Source organism: Paralichthys olivaceus, chromosome 24 (assembly GCF_024713975.1).
Source record: "Paralichthys olivaceus isolate ysfri-2021 chromosome 24, ASM2471397v2, whole genome shotgun sequence".
NCBI classification, from domain to species: Eukaryota; Metazoa; Chordata; class Actinopteri; order Pleuronectiformes; family Paralichthyidae; genus Paralichthys; species Paralichthys olivaceus.
In genome coordinates, this window is record NC_091116.1 from 7,753,159 (window position 1) to 7,772,133 (window position 18,975).

Here is an 18,975-nt window from a genome sequence, read left to right on the forward strand (position 1 = left end):
CCTTTCCCCAGAAAGAAAACTACAATTCATACAATTTAGAAGAAAGTGAAACTAGTGAAAACATCATGACAATTATTTTACATTACATTTCTTCCAATCGTTCCCTTTCACCTAAATCTTACACACTGAAATTTGCGTATCTACCAATATATTGTCATGTTGTTTTTAGTTATTTTTAATTGTGTGTGTTTTAAATCCCTTTTTTTTTATTTTGACCTTTTATCGGTGGATTAATATTTCATCTGTGACGCTTCATTCCTCTCAAACAACCACGAGAGGGCGCTACAAATCTTCTGCGTGCTTTTATTTTGACACGCGCAAGCACGTTCGTCATCAACAGATGTGCGTGCGCTTATTTTGAAAAAAACAGCGCACCGGAAAAGGTGCTGACGCAGTCGCTTGTTGTGGGCGTAGACTAAATAAAAATTGTCAGTGGCGCAGCCGGAAGTCACACAGACGCCACAGACGCCACAAAGCCTGAAGACTGACCGCGGAGCAGCGACGGTTTCACGGTAAATAAACGTTGTGTCTGTGCCGTGAGTTCGATGCTGGTAGAGGAAGCTCAGTTGGTCCGGTCTGGAAAAAAAACAAGCAGCGGGCCCGGCTCTAGGGTTTGTCCGCTGTCAGTCGTGTATCACGGGGCTCGTTTTCTGCGATAACATCGGTGCGTCCTGCTGCGGAGATGTGCTTTAGCTTAGCTTCACTGTTAGCTGCGAGCTTCACACACACACACACAAGTACTGTTCTAAATGAACCCTGCTGCCTTGCTAATGTGTTTTAAGCTAGTGGAGTTAGCACGTTAACGTTCTCTAAGGTGCCAGTTCACCTGGTTTCTGTCGCTGACTCTGGGGCAAAGTAAAGTTACCTGTTCCCCACTTGTTGCTTGTACCTGGTCACACGTCAGTAGCTGCATTGTCAACACAGCTGATATATTCAGAAGGCCCGGATACACATGAACCCTCCCGTGTGTTGTGTCAACGGAATGTCCGAGGGTGCAGTTTAATAATGTGGGTTTAATGTGCCTGAACAGTAAATAAGGTCACGATCAATGCATAGACAGCGGCTTACTGTTCCACTGATCGCAGAAGAAACACGAACTGTGACCAGAAACATCTCATACCTCGAAGGCAGTGGTGACCGTAAAGGTCAGAGAAGCAGGCTTGTGATTGGATGGTGATCGTGAGCAAAGTCCACCAGTCCCTGACTGTGTCTCTACTTGACGGTGGTTTTAAATGGACCTTAGTTTAACAAGGGATTTAAAAAATGAACGCCTCCCCCATCATATACAGAACAACCCACATCATCCCAGTGTTTATTACACGCGAAGTAAGAAAAATCAGTTCAACACCAATCTGGAAATCCAAATAAACCTCATGTCTCGGTTTCAAATGAAATATGAAATATATTGACGTTTCTCAGCCAGGAAATCGTTTTTCTACAAACTGAGAAGCAAAGGGTCATCCACTAACCAGAAGGTTGGTGGTTCAATCCTCAACTCCTCCAGTCTGCATGTTCAAGTTTCCATGACAAGATCCTGAAACCTAAATTGCCCCTGATAGTGTATGAATGGTGTGATTAAAAAAAAAAGCTGATCATAATCTGTGTATAGAAGCGCTGTATGAATGTGTGCATGAATGGATTGTAATGTTAAGTGCTTTGATAAGACTGGACTATATAAATACAGTCTATTGACCATCACTAAATGTGTGTGTGTGTGCGTGTGCGTGCTAAAAGCTGCTGCATTTAAATGTATACACTGAACACGGTATTGTAGTATGTTTGCTGTGATTTGTTAACACGCTCTGCCACATCCAGTTGCTTCGTGCCTACTGAAGCAGCAGTGTCATGAAGACGAGTTGGAGGGAGAGTGCAGTGTTTCAAATGTGGAAATGATCAGTAAGAACTTCCCTGCTTGTATTGCTTACTTTGATCTTTATGCAGGAACTGAGTATTGCAGGGGGGGTATCAGCAGTATAGTTTTTATGGGAACCAGTTTTCAACCCCCTGGAGGAAACTTTGACTAAGCTGCTTTCCTCTGCTGCTCTGCAGAGCTGTGATAGAGAGGAGAAATGAAGGGGGCAGGGTGATGCTGCTGCTCTGTAAACTCACACACAATGGCTGTGTGTGTGTATTTTGCCACATGATCCTTCAACGTTGACACCTGCAGACAGGTGTTGTGGCTGGGTGTGGATGGGGAAGAACCGGATGCTGTATGGCTCCATCGCTGAAAATCCTCAAGGAAGCAAACACACTGTTTTAATGTTTGTCTGATGAGCTTATTGACTGATTCTCTGTCTGCTGGGATGTGAATTTTAACTCATAGATATGAGAATGGTTGGTTTGAAGCTACCCGGCCAACAGCTCATTCTTTTTTATTTTATTTTATTGACTGCAGTCAGTATGCTGACTGACTGGCTCAACAGCTCACTGGATGACTGTCTCACTGACTGAATGTGTTTCATCAGTTATTACGCATGACTTTGTTGGGTGGTTTTAAATCTGCATGACTTAGATCAAACAGTATGTGTCTGGGTTCCGGCACACAAGCTTCTCCTTATACCTGTGGGGCCCCTTACTGGATGGAGAGCTACAGCTGAATCTATTAGTCCATTAATTTATGACTTAATCATAATAAAACACTCAATAAGCATCAAAGTTCATTTCTGACTTTGGAAATAGTTGTATGACAGAGAGATGACAACTTAATGTCCATCTGATCATCACATGGTCACTCTTGAATGTTTGCTCACATCTTTTATCTGGTGATTAATTCTGAGCACTTTTTTTTACAAAGCTCTGGAAATGGCTTGCAAAAAACATAGCCGAGATTGTTTGTTTAACAAATCAGTAATAATCTTAATAATCAGTTTGTCAGTGGATTGACACCACAGTGCCAGCAGTCTAAGGTGGTAACTGTAATAACCATGTTAGAATGTTCAGTCACATAATCACACGATGAGCCCTCAGCAGGCTCCATACGCTGATGAAAATCACGAGAAGTGGATGAATTGTAAGTGACCTTTTCAAATCTGATTGTTTTGCCACTATTTTTGCTGAATTGACATAATAGCATGACCCTGAAAAAAACAAGTCATCCAGACTTGTGCTGTGCTGACTCTGTAGAAACTGGAATGTGGTCCCTCTCTTTTCAGATATGAATAGTAAGTGTTGAGCTAATGCACAACCACAGATGAGCCCACAGCCCGGTGGCACGTCCTCGGCCTTCTGACCTGCTGCGTGTGCACGGTTCAGGAACATACAGTGCAAGAAAACAGGAACGCATCATCCACAAATCCTAAACACTGTTGTCCCTGACAGCTTCTTTATTACTAAGGAACAGGTCAAGTGAGTGTGTGAGTGTGAGTGTGAGTGCGCGTGTGTGTGTGTCGGTCAGCTGGAATAGGCTGATTGTGCCCGTTGGTTAGTAGCAATATTTATTTAAAGCAACATGCTGTCATCCAGCATAACATCACAGAGCAGAGAGAGAACAGAGAGCCTGTGTGTGTGAGAGAGAGAATACTGGGTAAATAAGTGGGGGCTGGGCCAAAGGAGCTAGTGTGAATAAACGGGGAGCGTTAATGTGTGAGAGGAGGCAGAGAGATGCAGTCATTAACTTGAAGCAGATACATGATGCTACTGAGTTTCACTGTTTGTCAGTGGAGCTGCTGGAGGCATTATTAGAATATAAACCACAGTGATCCCAGCTATACACAGTATCCAGTAGAGTGTATACAGTGAAGTACTGGAAGAAACAAGAATTTGAATTGCCTCTTGCTGATATTGTATCTGTATGAGGGTAAAAATAGAGGTGATTGGCGAACCCTGATTGTTTTAATAAGCAAAATGATATCTTCAGCAGTTTATCCAATCATCCAATTCCAGATGTTTTGTGCATCATTATATAGATATTTCCCATAAATCAACCGGACAGATTTCTTTATTAGAAATAAAAGCTATGATGTAGTTGTGTGGTTAGTGTAGCAGCACCAACTTTACACTGAGAGTATTTATTGCCTGAGTACCACAGTGACTAGTCTGCTGTGTGGGTTTCGAGTTTCTCAGCTCTCTCTGTTCTTCATTCCTTACATAACTATATCTGTTGTTTAGCTTGTGAATGACGGAGGAGGACACTATGATTGTGTCAAGCAGACAGTGTCCGAAAATATGTTCTGTTATCTCCATATTTAAGTGATACCTTAGCTCTCCTCTCTATCTTAGATGGGCAGGTTTTCATTTCACATTTAAGTGTGGTCATGCACAACAGCTAGAAACACATGAATTCTGTCACGGTTGGACATCTCATCATATGAACCGTCTCCATTCGAGTGTTAGTTTACTGTCATATGCTGTAAATTATAAAAAATAATTCAGGAGTGAAATCATCTTGTTTCAGTACAGTTCTAATGTTCAATTCTCTCCTGACCCCAGTCTCTTTATACTTAAACTGTAAAATATTAATATCTCATGATGTAATGTGATGTCATGAAAATCATCTCACAGTTCAAAAACGCATTTAGCAAAGACAATTAGCAACTTAATTTACAGCTCACTGAGGTCAACCAAACATTCATTATCATATGGTATTAACAATGTAATTATGAAATGGGACATAATATAAAAGTTATCATTCTCTCATTTGGGTGAATACAGCATTGCCCCTCTGATGCTTTTTCATTGATAATGAAATCCTGTCACAGTAGCTGAGTTTTGTCAGCTGTCAGCTGACCTGAGGTCTCTCTGTCTCTTGCAGGACTCTGGCTGCTGCTGTTTGGAAGTTGCTTTGTGCATCTTTGTGTGTCTGAGACATCACCGTTGAGCGTGTGTGCGACTGGGTGCGTGTAGCGCCGTTCTGCAGTGTGCGCGATGTCTTCAGAGCTGCTGGTGGATTTTGGAGATGACCCTGCGACGGCACAGCTCGGACAGCTGAAGCTGGCCACGATAGAGAACCAGCAGTGGCCCGCTGATGAGTCGACTATCAGCAAGTCAGGTGAGAACATTGTGACCTTATTACTTGTAATCATAAAACAGAGCTTGATAGAGACAATGGAAACATTCAGGTTTAGGTCTTGACCAATTTTTTCTTTTATTTTAAATTTTAAGAGAAATACAGTAGATTTAGAAAAAGCAAAATACAATGGGTACATATCAGTGAAGCAGATAAGTTATACTTGCACACAAAATGAAAAAGCCTGTTCTGTTTGACATTCATATATATATATATATATATATATATGTATTGGTGTGTGTGTGTGTTTCAGCGACAGACCTCTCCCAGGGCTTTGACAGTGGCTCTCCCCACCTGCCCTGGAACCATCCCTTCTATGACATCGCCCGCCATCAGATCATTGAAGTGGCAGGTCAGTCCTCATAAACCTCATGCGATGGTTTTCTGTCCATTGTTTGACTCCTCTCTTCATTCTTGTCTATGACATTAACAATTTACTTAGTCTTTTAACAATATTTCTTCAGGCTAAAACTTTAGCTGCTCATTTTTATTACAAGTATGAAAAGCTTTAAAGAGTAAATACAAGTGAAGTTGAATATATGTCTCTGTGTGTCTGTAGGTGATGATAACTTTGGCAGGAAGGTGATAGTGTTCAACGCCTGCAGGATGCCCCCACACCATCAGCTGGACCATCACAAGCTGCTGATGTAAGCATTAATGTGACCTCAGCTGCTACAGATGTTCACTTGAGTTGGTGCTGTAGGTTACATAATTACATAATTATTCATAATTCAGTAAAATAAAATTTAAATCTATATGTAATACATTATCTGCAAGTACAAATGAATTAAATATCCAATAAGAAATGATAGTTTCAAAAGTTAAAATATTAGATCAAAATAAAGAAGAAGAAACAAAATAAAACAAATGATAACATTGATAAAAAGCTGATTCTGCAAGTCTCAGATCATCAGGCGTGAGTTTCAGAGCTGAGGAGAATTGACTGCAAAACCCACCCAGTCAGCTTCAGTCTTGAGCTGGGGCAGCTGGGAACCATCAGGGGGTCCTCCCTGATGTTGAGATACTGCTCTGGCTCAAGAGGAGCAGCAATTCATCCATATAGCTGTTGTCACTCGCCTGCACAACTCAGGAACAAATCTGCTTGACTGATTCTTGCACAAGGCCTGATGAGTCCCGCTCTTGCTCTGTGTAACAGGTCTATAGAGGAAAAAAGATGAAAATATGGCGATTAACCTGCTAGAAGCACTAAATAACATTACAGGAGCTTTATTGGAACATCTGTTTTCAAGTTGTTTACTTTTTTATTCATCCTCATCTATGTGTACAGCTCTGGCATCAAAGGGTTCTCCCTCCACCCTTTTCCACAAAGACTTTCATGTGCAGTAAAAGTCACTGGCTGCATCAGTGATATTGTGGTTACACAGACTGCTGGCTCACCATGACACATTCATATGACTCAGTAAGGAGAAATGTTTCTCTGTAGTCTTCAAATTGAACATTTTTTTCAAGTATTTCAATTCTATTAAAGGAAGCAAATGTGCTACAGTGATGTTTTTTAATGACCTGACAGCTGAGTTTTGGTTAAAACGTGAAAAACATTTACACACGTGAGTGACAATACATTGGTTGTATTTTTTGCAGGTATCTTAAAGGAACACTGGATCAGTACGTGGAAAGTGACTACACTCTGATCTATTTCCATCATGGGCTGACCAGCGAAAACAAACCATCTCTCAGCTGGCTACGAGATGCATACAGGGAGTTTGACAGAAAGTAAGTTTAATAACGTCACTTGACATGGCACCATCACATCATAACTCACTGAAGATATACTCTTGGCTCAATCCAACACTTAGGTTTCCTGACCCTGATATTGGCTTTGAGTGTCGCAGGAGAGATGTTGATGATAAACTTTGAGGTGCTGCAGAAAGAGAATATACGAACTGTACTTGAACCAAAAAAGCATGTAGAGTCGCCCACACACTCTCCACCCAGGCCTGCTGCTTTGCGTTTGTCGCTGTGCTTGCAGGTTTAAACAAGTCCTTGATGCTGGTTTATTGACCATCGATGGGAGGGGAGAGAACTCACAGTATGGCTCAGTTGAAATGAGACTGCTGTGACACAAACATAGCTCCACAGATCTCCTCTGTCTGTACGGTAGCTTTGATCAGAATATCTGCTGTCTGTCATTTCAGGTATAAGAAGAACATCAAGGCTCTGTACATTGTCCATCCCACCATGTTCATCAAGACTCTGCTGATCCTCTTCAAACCCCTCATCAGGTTCTTCTATTTTTTAAAAATTACTCAACATGGTTTTAAAGCAGATGTTAACAGCTCATTTTGATATAACTTGCTGATTGTATGTGGCATTTTTAACCTTTAAGATTTTCTTGACATATGAGCCATTAGTTTCACTTCTGTTCGGCCGCACCATTTTTATCCCTTATCTTTTATCACACATTGTTCAGCTGGGTTGAAATAAGTCGTGATGAGACTGGCCTGGGTTTTTTGTTTGTTTATAAACTAGTTTGGGATCAGACTGTAATTACTACTACCAAATTGCAGCGATATTTCTTTAGCTTTCTGGCTGTAGACTTCAATATTTCATCCTCTAACTTGAGTTGTGTGCAGACTATTGTTTTGAAACTTGTGGGAGTTTTTTAGAACATTACACCACACCAGCTGTTGTATAACGATCGGTATCTGGTCAAATGGTGTGGACATTCAACAAGCATACACAGACTTTGCTGGTTTATTAGTCGCTGCAACACTCGTTTTTTTCAAATTCAGACAGTAGGTTCGGCTGTTTCTTCTCACAGAGTTCTTCTTGTGGGAGATTGAAGCAAAGATACCACAGATACCAGGCCTTGTTTGAGCACAGTGTGAATAAGATGTATATAAAAATAACCAAACTTCAGAACACACATCCTGAATACACTTTGCTGCTCTGCGTTTCCAGAGAATTCACTCAAGAACCAATTTTATTTACCGTAAAAATGTTACTTTAGCGATGATGTTAATAATTAAAAATAGTTCAAATAATTGCCTGTTTGGCAGATCACCCAGCAGTAATAAAAATGTCTTCTAAAAACCAATAATAATGCACTAAACTCATAAAACGTGATGATGCATTTGCTGCTTTTAATGATAAAAATTAATGTGTCACTTTACTTTGAATTAGGAACATGCTCATTCATGGTGGTTCTAGTGCCATCTAGTGGCAGCTGTAGAAAACTACAGAAACAATCCATCCTTAAGATATACATATATCATTAGTATTCACTGTATTAACACTACTCTTAAGACTAGATATGGTTTTAAATGTTGCTAGGACCGATGTCATCATGTCATTTCCCTGTGTAGTTTTAAGTTTGGCAGGAAGATCAACTACGTGAGCTATCTGAGTGAGCTGGAGGACGTGGTGAAGTGTGAGCAGCTGCTTATTCCAGCACGTGTCAAAGAGTGAGTGCTGAAATATGAAATTAAACACAGTGAATATTTTCATTTGCATACTGTACGTTTAAATACATTACGACGGTGAGATTTCTTCCACGTCTTGTTATTATACATTTCCATCCAGAAATCGCATAATAGCATAGAACTTGGTTTACTTTTATCAACCTCAAGTTACCTTTTTAAAATCCTAAGCAGTTGATAATCTAACAATGTCTCTGTGGCAGGTACGACAACAAGCTGAGAGCGTCTCTGAAACCTACCGCCCAGCCTCCTATGTCTCCTCCTCGCAGCCCTCCGCTCCCCAACCAGGTGTTTGGGGTGCCACTTGCATTGTAAGTCATGGAATGTGTTTTGTCTGACTGTTAGATTCTACTCTGGCAGATTTCATTCACCACTGCGTGTATGTGTGTGTGTGTGTGTGTGTGTGTGTCAGGCTCAGAGAGAATAGTCCAGACGGTGATTCAGTTCCTGTGGTGATGAGAGACACAATAGGATTCCTTTCAGAACAAGGTAATGTTTTTTTGTTGTGCTAGAAACACAAATATAATTGACTTAACTGAATTGTTCCCTCTGTAAGAACCACGTTTTTGACCCTCTGTGTTTGTCAGGTTTGGAGATTGAGGGAATATTCAGAAGGTCTGCCAACGTCACTCTGGTGAAGGAGGTCCAGCTGAAATACAACTCAGGTATGACTAACAGGCTTGTTTATCTTTTTTTGTGGTTAGGCGAAGACAGTTTCTTTTCTTATTGGACATGTTTGCGTGTTTTGTAGGTGCGCCAGTGAATTTCAGAGAGATTGAAGACGTCCACTTGGCTGCCGTGATTCTAAAAACATTCCTGAGGGAGCTGCCCGAGCCTCTGCTGACCTACCAGCTCTACAACGACATTGTCAACTTTGCCAGTACGTTCAAACAAGATCTTTTTTTAATCTTATTCTCTAGATGGAAAATTCCACTTCTAAGGCTACAAAAAAAAATCCAGGTTACAAATGATTTCAGTGCTTTTGCCCAATTTGAATTCTATATATGTACTTCTATGTAATGTGCTTCAATGAACAGATTGAGGAAGTTGTACATAGTATAAAAAGGAAATGAACGCTGACACACACAAAGACACAATTTGTGTGATTTAAAGACACACCATGCAACATTTTTTAATCTCAAAATCTCAAAATGAGTTTGATTGTTCAGTGACTTGGAATAGGGAGAATGTTTCCTCTTTCATTCTCAGCCATCACCCTGAACGTCTGTTCTTGCTCTTACTTTGGTGAATGGGTACTATTTCCTGTGACTAGTGAGGAGCTGACTGATGTACACTGCTTCAATTGTCAGAATCAGGTCCAACAAGTTCAAGAGTAATGCTGAACTGTAGATCAATTAAAAACCAGTTTTTGTCTCCACTATCCAGCCAGGAAACTTAAAATACGAAGTTTAGTGTCTTTGTTAGAGCAGCAGATCCTCTGGTTCAAGAAGCAGAGGATCATGGGTATTATCCAGCGTTTAGTTGTGTTTGAGTTCAGCGAGTGGAAAGAATCCGTCAGTGCTCCACTCAAAACATTGATATACTTTCACTATATGAAATCACGAAATCACACGGACACGGAGCCCAACAGAATTAATTAACACATGTCACTGCAGAGGGCGCTGTTGCTCAGTAAAAGTCACATGTAGCTTTGAACAGTCAGAAATTGAAATGGGATTACTGACCTGTGGTGAGTGTTTGTGGATTTCCAGTATTCAGGTAACTACATTGAATAAAAACCTCTTTCCTCCCTGTGACCTGGTTTCTGACGCATGTAAAAGCACTGACTGTTGTGAAATGAGCTCGAAGTCATAATGGTGTTTGTGCTTGGCGTTGTGCAGCTGTATCCAGTGACAACCAGGTGACGGTTATGAAGACGCTGGTCGAGTCACTGCCTGAGGAAAACTACACATCGCTGCGATACCTTGTCACGTTCCTAGCACAGGTACAGCTCATACTCTCCAGAGCCTCTCAGGCCAGTGTGTAACAGACTGTCTGTTACCAACGACATGTGCTTGTGTGTTGTTTAGGTGTCAGCCAACAGTGAGGTGAATAAAATGACCAACAGTAATCTGGCAGTTGTGTTCGGTCCGAACCTGCTCTGGGGGCGGGACAACGCCATGTCACTGAGTGCCATCGGGCCGATCAACAACTTCACCAGAACCCTGCTGGACCAACAGCATCTGATCTTCACTTAAACCAACACACCACTGTGACCCGCCTTCTCATACAGCATTTACTCTGACCGATCAGCAGCTTCATCAGGGTACACCCCCCCCCCCCATCAGCAGCACTTACACAAAACCACTTCATCTGCTTTTCAATGAAAATACCATAAAAATACTGAAAATATCCTGCAATATCTTCCATTCTTCCCATTAGCTGTCATGTCAAGCTTGTGATACCATTTCCATGAGCCTCACATACACGAACATACTAGACTGTAGTACATACATGGAACATATTAGACTGTAGCCCTCTGTAATCAAAAGTTCAACAGCCAATCAGAAGGTGACTTTCCACATTGATTTTACTGTGGAGGTTTAAAATCCAAACGGCAGGTCGTGTGTTTTTCCCGTCGCATGTAGCAGTCGTCATGAGGTGCACGATCAAATGTTACAGCATTTTATTACTTAAGTCCATAATTTGTATATGTTGCAAAGGGTTGTGCCTCTTTGACTGACAGAGATGACAACTGTCACAGTGATGTTAGTGTTGCACTTACTTAAAGTCTTACAGGAGTGAAGCAGCAGAGGCCACGATGTCGTGGATTTTAATCACTTCCTCCAATCTCTAGAAAAAGGCATCCATGTTGTACGTTTCCCTGATGCAGTTTATTGAGGTCTCTTATCAGCCCCTGCCTAGTAAACCTGCACTTTGAACCCACAGTACTCCCCCAGTTCATAACTCAGGCTTTCAGTGATAAATCTGATTATTAGGCACTGAGATAACCCTGATGAGTAATTTCTCAGATGATGAGTAGAATGAACTTTATAGTTACCAGTGCTAAACCTCATGTGAACTACAAATTAATTCACCGTCATGTGACACATTCCCTCAGCAGAAGTCAGTTAACATGAACGCAACGTCAGACTGCATAAGGAAGTGAAATTAAATGGCATCACAATGCCAGCACGCTATAAATTGCTGTAACATAATAAAAGTTTCTCTCAGTCAGAACCTGTCTAAGTCACCAAAGTGACAAACATGTTTTTAAACTAACAACACAAACAATTATAATCTCTTGCGTCTTTGTCGAACACACTCGTTAAACTGGCGGAGTATTAAGGCCATGTTTCAGAAAAAAACATGGTAAGTAAAGTCATAATTTTACAATAAAAAAGTCGTAATACTACAAGTATCGTCTCAATTATAACTCTATTCTCATACTATTACATATTTATTCTAGTGATATTCTGACTTTATTCTTGTTAACTTACGACTTGAGTTTCTTCTCAATATAGACTTTATTCTAGTAGTATTGCGACTTTATTCTTAAACCTCATTTTTCTTTCTTCCACGGGGCCATAATACTCTGTCGTCTTAAATATTCAGTGCTGATGGGAAAGGGAAAATCTGTCCTGGCCCAGAGGCAGCAAAACCCCAAATCATGATTTCTGTCTCAACTGTGCTCCACCTTAGTGACGATGTTTTCATGTGTGTGTATGTGGTTCCCTTTTTACACCACATGTAGGTAGATCTGTAGTTTTCCCCAAAATAATTCAACCTTTATGTTTTATCAGTTAAAATCGATTGTGCTAGTTCACAATTGTAATTTAATTGAAGATCTGACCATAGTTTCAGACATTTTCTCCTCATCACAGCCAACCAACCATTCAGAACCCCCACTACTAACTACTAATGCATGTGTTTGTACCTGTTTTCGTGTGTTTCTCAGGCCCGACCTGAACACAGTGTGGCTCATCATCTTTTATCTCTGTAGGGAGATTAATAGCGACTGGACTTAGACATCTTCAGTCTCTGTGTTTACGTGCTGTGCTGTGTTGTGCTGTCAGTCTTCCCTCCTGCTCCTTTCTAACAAAAAAATGGCCTCCAGCTTCACAGAGAGACACAGAGAGCAGGGTTGGTAATATATAAATCTATAATAACTACAGATAATGAGAGAATGCAGGTATTTAACCTTTTATGATCCCAGAGTAAAGAGAGGAGAGATGAAGTCTCAGGTTAACTTATAACTCGGTGAACTTGGTACCAAACGTTGTGTGTGGACAATCTATGAAACGCTGTAATGACAGCAGATCAAGATCTGAGCATGGGTTAAAGCCCAAACACAGATTTGTGGACATAGTTTGCTGAACTCTACTATATCCTAATATTTGACGTTTGCTTCTTCATAGCTCTTTCCTTCCTATATTTGTTTTAGTATTAATAAGAAGACAATAACCTTTGACTTTTCCCCCCTGCTACAACATAACACTGACTTAACTTTCATCATAGCTCGTCATAGGAGCTGTTTGAATGGTACTGTATAAACAGCTGACACAACTCCATAGAATGAAATTCAACATTCAGTAGCACAAACACAGAAAGTACAGCACCTCTTTTACCTCAAGCGGCAGAAAGAACCAGCTCTTAACTTTTAATTTCTATTACTTCCAGTTAATGCCTCCATTTTTTTTTTTTTTTACAGTCAAAAGTATTCAAGAATTTCTATATTATTGGTTGTAATTGTGGCAGTTTTGCAGGAGGAAGTGAGGTACACTGATGTATATGTAGGTCAGTGAAGCGCAACAGGGTGCTGGGGATGACTCTGTGCACTGTGGGGCTTTCAGGATTTTAATGTGATAATGATAAAAATGAACAATCACAAAATGGTGTTACACAAAGTTCTTACATCTGAGACAGAGAATATTTCATCCTTTTGAACTCTCTCAACAAGGGTAGATCTTCCCCCTCTGTACTCTCCTACTAATGTAGAATTCCCTGTAGATGTAACTAGGGATTTCTGGGTATTGAAGTCTAAAGCATTTTAAACTATGACACTAAACTGCCCCACGACCAGTGTTTCCCAGCTCAGCGTTAGTACTCTTCAGTAGCTGCTGCCTGTTTGAGGCTTGTGCACTTAAAAAACTGACAGTGGTTGCGTGAGTTTGTTGTCATTTATTCTGGTCGTGCTGCATTGCCTCTGTGCATTCTGGATCTTTCAGTCTCTTCGTACAGCCGAGTAAAATATTTGACGTGAGCGAAGTCACCGATAGGAGTCGTGAGGTATTTTGCTCTGTATTTGCCTTATGTTGTGTGGTTGATGGTGCACAGCTGATGTATGATGGTATGTGTGCGTGTGCTCTCTCTTCGTGGTGCAGGGTCCTCTGGGCTGATTGGGGCTGGGCAGTAAAACAAAATCAATAATAAGATAACTTTCATCAACAGCAATGAAACAAATCAAGATAGTTGTTTTGCAGTTGTTTTTCATTCATTCTGCTTCTATTTGGAGGAACTCTCCTTCCGTATATTCTGGCTCAGACAAGTTGGCACGGCTTTTGAAGTCAAAGGCTTCATCGACGTTGTCCACATCCGAAAAAGATTCAGCCATGATGGCTGCTCTCAGTAAAATCCAAACTCCTCTCAATGTAAGTGGGACTTCTCGTTGATGATGCCGGACTCTTAGCAAAGACCCCTAATAATAATTTGACTCCAGTCTTCCCTGTAAGCACTTTATCTAAGAGAGACACACTGAATACCTGGTTGTAGTCTGAGGTGCATCATCAAGCTTTATATTTTCTCGTCATTCCGTTTCCAAAGCCTTAATTTCAAGACAATTTACCGCCATCTGTCTCCAAAGTCAGCTCATCCAAAGTTCTGCATTCTGTGTCAAATTCAAACAACTATTCAGGTTTGAGCAGCTCAGTGTACTTTGTTGTCAAGTGTGTGTGTTATATATAAAACTTTAGCTGTAAGTCACAGCTGTTACCCATTTTCCCTTTTTGACCCTGATCCCTTTATTCCTGCAGCCATGCAGTTTGTGTGAAGACTCAAAGGGGCCAAACACTGTCGAATCCGTTGTCCTTTATTTCGTCAGTGGTGAAAATCCTAGCAGTGAGTAAATACTGGTGTCGTAACGTTCCGATTGTTATGATGGGACGTGACTGAAAACATCATAAAATCTAAGATACAGTTTGACCGAAGCTGAAATAGAAGAAGAAAAAAAATCTCAAATGTTTACCTGTTGCATCTCCCGGTCATGTCAATGCCGCGATGGCAATCGACAGGCTATTAGTGTATATATGAGTGAGTGTGTGTGTGTGTGTGTGTGTGTGTGTGTGTGTGTGTGTGTGTGTGTGTGTGTGTGTGTGTGTGTGTGTGTGTGTGTGTGGGCAAGTGTGTGGGCAAGTGTGTGTGGGCAAGTGTGTGTGTGTGTGTGGGCGGGCAAGTGTGTATTTGTGTGTAATTCATATGGACCCAGCACATTTGAAAATATGTTGGTTTAAATGTAAAAAAATAAATAAAACTAGGGCTCTGTCATATAAAGGTGTGAGTGAATGAGAAAGAGAAACAACATTCTTTTTTTTGTGATTTGTATAATTTGAAAAAACACAATAAGGTGAACCCAAGACAACTTGTGACAACTTGGACAGTTTTATTATTTGACAATTGTGTGCGTGTGCATGCTCGTGCCTTATCTGTTATCCCCCAAGTGATAGTGTGATTAGCCATCAAAGTGCCAGTGTGCCCGTTCTGCCATAGATTAACACAACACGAGGTGTGTTCAACACAGCGCTGGTGTTAGACCACGTTCGCAACAGGAGTCGCTTAAAGAAGACAAGTCGAGCTTCCGTCCAAACCTGTCAGCTTGTTGAACACAGGCCAGCTGTAATGGAAAATCACAGGCTTAAAGAAATCCATCACTTCCGAAGAGGATTAAAGCAGCATTCATGTTCATCAATCAATTCTGACACATAAAAAATATGAGAGATAACAGAATATTTTTATTTAAATGAAGTCAGATTTGATTATTAACTTTTTTTGTTACCGGTATCGATCATTTGTGGATTCTCATATTCATCTCAAAAGAAATATGGATAAATCCTCTACAAGCACATTTTAATCTAATTATTTCATATTTGCAGTTTTCACTCATTTTTTGCGATTCCCACATGTATTGTCAAATCTGTCTTTTTTTATTCCATCTTTCATTTCATACAACCACATACATTTTCTGTTTCATTTCTCTATTTCTGTTTTTCCTGCTGATCCATTACAGCCCTGTCTAATCTATGGATCTTTGTACTGTAATTGTCGTCATGGTGACAGTGAACAATATTTGTCACGGGAGAAATTATTTTGGTTTCCAGGCTGATTTTATTGATACTTTGTGGTTTTATTTTCTTAACTGTAAAATCTGTTTTCATCCTTTACTTTTGATATGTTGTGGATTTTTAGTCTTATATATGTATGATATAATGATAGTATACTGTAATATCAATGTGTGCAAACAATAAAGAGATGGCGAATGAACGCTCGGGCCACGCAGTCCTTAATGGGAGTGGAGAGTGGGGGAGAGGGGTGTGGGTGTTGGAGAGGGGGGAGAGTGACTTGGGGGGTGTTAGAGAGGTGGGGAGAGGGATGTGGAGGGTGGGGGGAGAGAGGTGTGGGGTGGGGGTGTTGGAGAGGGGTGAGAGTGGGGTGGGGGGGGAGAGGGGTGTGGGGTGTTGGAGAGGGGGGTGGGGTGCGGGGTGGGGGGTTGGAGAGGGGTGTGGGGTGGGGGAGAGGGGTGGGTGGTGTGTGGGAGAGGGGGGAGACGGGTGTGGAGGGTGGGGGGAGAGGGGTGTGGGGTGTTGGAGATGGGGGAGAGGGGTGAGGGTGTTGGAGGGGGGGAGAGGGGTGGGGAGGTTGGGGGGAGAGATGGGGAGAGGGATGTGGAGGGTGGGGGGAGAGAGGTGTGGGGTGGGGGTGTTGGAGAGGGGTGAGAGTGGGGTGGGGGGGAGAGGGGTGTGGGGTGTTGGAGAGGGGGGTGGGGTGCGGGGTGGGGGGTTGGAGAGGGGTGTGGGGTGGGGGAGAGGGGTGGGTGGTGTGTGGGAGAGGGGGGAGACGGGTGTGGAGGGTGGGGGGAGAGGGGTGTGGGGTGTTGGAGATGGGGGAGGTGTTGGAGGGGGGAGAGGGGTGAGGGTGTTGAGAAGGGGGGTGGTGTGTGGGAGAGGGGGGAGAGGGGTGTGGAGGGTGGGGGGAGAGGGGTGGGGGGTTTGAGAAGGGGGGTGGGTGGTGTGTGGGAGAGGGGGGGAGAGTGGGGTTTTGGAGGGGGGGGGGGTGTTGGAGAGGGGGGGAGAGGGGTGTGGGGTGGGGGAGAGAGGGGTGGGTGGTGTGTGGGAGAGGGGGGGGAGAGGGGTTTTGGAGGGGGGGGTGGGGGGTTTGGGAAGGGGGGTGGGTGGTGTGGAGGGTGGGGGGAGAGGGGTGGGTGGTGTGTGGAGGGTGGGGGGAGAGGGGTGTGGGGTGTTGGAGAGGGGGGAGAGGGGTGAGGGTGTTGGAGGGGGGGAGAGGGGTGGGGAGGTTGGGGGGAGAGGTGGGGAGAGGGATGTGGAGGGTGGGGGGAGAGAGGTGTGGGGTGGGGGTGTTGGAGAGGGGTGAGAGTGGGGTGGGGGGGAGAGGGGTGTGGGGTGTTGGAGAGGGGGGTGGGGTGCGGGGTGGGGGGTTGGAGAGGGGTGTGGGGTGGGGGAGAGGGGTGGGTGGTGTGTGGGAGAGGGGGGAGACGGGTGTGGAGGGTGGGGGGAGAGGGGTGTGGGGTGTTGGAGATGGGGGAGGTGTTGGAGGGGGGAGAGGGGTGAGGGTGTTGAGAAGGGGGGGTGGTGTGTGGGAGAGGGGGGAGAGGGGTGTGGAGGGTGGGGGGAGAGGGGTGGGGGGTTTGAGAAGGGGGGTGGGTGGTGTGTGGGAGAGGGGGGAGAGTGGGGTTTTGGAGGGGGGGGGTGTTGGAGAGGGGGGGGAGAGGGGTGTGGGGTGGGGGAGAGAGGGGTGGGTGGTGTGTGGGAGAGGGGGGGGAGAGGGGTTTTGGAGGGGGGGTGGGGGGTTTGGGAAGGGGGGTGGGTGGTGTGTGGGAGAGAGGGGGAGAGGGGTGTGGAGGGTGGGGGGAGAGGGGTGTGGGGTGTTGGAGAGGGGGGAGAGGGGTGAGGGTGTTGGAGGGGGGGAGAGGGGTGGGGAGGGTGGGGGGAGAGGTGGGGAGAGGGATGTGGAGGGTGGGGGGAGAGAGGTGTGGGGTGGGGGTGTTGGAGAGGGGTGAGAGTGGGGTGGGGGGGAGAGGGGTGTGGGGTGTTGGAGAGGGGGGTGGGGTGCGGGGTGGGGGGTTGGAGAGGGGTGTGGGGTGGGGGAGAGGGGTGGGTGGTGTGTGGGAGAGGGGGGAGACGGGTGTGGAGGGTGGGGGGAGAGGGGTGTGGGGTGGGGGAGAGGGGGGAGAGGGGTGAGGGTGTTGGAGAGGGGGGGAGAGGGGTGTGGAGGGTGGAGGGTGGGGGGAGAGGGGTGGGGGGTTTGAGGAGAGGGGTGGGGAGGGTGGGGGGAGAGGGGTGTGGGGTGGGGGTGTTGGAGAGGGGGGAGAGGGGTGTGGGGTGGGGGAGAGGGGGGAGGGTGTGGGGTGGGGGAGAGGGGGGAGAGGGGTGAGGGTGTTGGAGAGGGGGGAGAGTGGGGTGGAGGGTGGGGGGAGAGGGGTGGGGGGTTTGAGAAGGGGGGTGGGTGGTGTGTGGGAGAGGGGGGAGAGTGGGGTTTTGGAGGGGGGGGGTGTTGGAGAGGGGGGGAGAGGGGTGTGGGGTGTGGGGGAGAGGGGTGTGGGGTGGGGGAGAGAGGGGTGGGTGGTGTGTGGGAGAGGGGTGTGGGGTGGGGGTGTTGGAGAGGGGTGGAGGGTGGGGGGAGAGGGGTGTGGGAGAGGGGGGGAGAGGGGTGAGGGTGTTGGAGAGGGGGGAGAGGGGTGGGGAGGGTGGGGGGAGAGGGGTGTTGGAGAGGGGGGAGAGGGGTGGGGAGGGTGGGGTGAGAGGGGTGTGGGGTGGGGGTGTTGGAGAGGGGGGGAGAGTGGGGTGGAGGGTTTGAGAAGGGGGGTGGGTGGTGTGTGGGAGAGGGGGGAGAGTGGGGTTTTGGAGGGGGGGGGTGTTGGAGAGGGGTGGAGGGTGGGGGGAGAGGGGTGTGGGGTGGGGGTGTTGGAGAGGGGGGGAGAGTGGGGTGGAGGGTGGGGGGGAGGGGTGTGGGAGAGGGGGGTGGGGTGGGGGAGAGAGGGGTGTGGGGTGAGGGTGTGGGGTGGGGGAGAGGGGGGAGAGGGGTGGGGAGGGTGGGGGGAGAGGGGTGTGGGGTGGGGGTGTTGGAGAGAGCGTCGAGAAAAGACAGAGGTCTCACTCTGTGGATGTTTTGGAAATGTGACCATGACAACTATATATATACAGTCTATGGTGACAACTAGGGGCAGATTCACTGAGGAGTGGGAGCTCATGTTTGATTTGTGATCTATAGAATCTTTCTTCATCTAAACTAAAACGGACACTGCATCACATTTGTCTTCATCTCATTCTTTACTAATGTTATGTTTTAACTTCTCTCTGT

At 45.0% G+C, this 18,975-nt stretch overlaps 1 protein-coding gene across 1 annotated transcript; it reads left to right on the forward strand.

The window, feature by feature from the left end:
- The first annotated feature begins 373 nt into the window (after positions 1 to 373).
- Positions 374 to 10,786, forward strand: arhgap1 (Rho GTPase activating protein 1). Its single transcript, XM_020102266.2, has 13 exons — positions 374 to 512; positions 4,751 to 4,987; positions 5,259 to 5,357; positions 5,565 to 5,652; positions 6,608 to 6,739; positions 7,162 to 7,248; positions 8,332 to 8,430; positions 8,649 to 8,756; positions 8,858 to 8,934; positions 9,033 to 9,110; positions 9,197 to 9,325; positions 10,287 to 10,390; positions 10,476 to 10,786. The coding sequence occupies exons 2-13, from the start codon at positions 4,864 to 4,866 to the stop codon at positions 10,641 to 10,643; spliced, it is 1,293 nt and encodes a 430-aa protein (XP_019957825.1). The 5' UTR covers positions 374 to 512; positions 4,751 to 4,863; the 3' UTR covers positions 10,644 to 10,786.
- Positions 10,787 to 18,975: the final 8,189 nt, after the last annotated feature.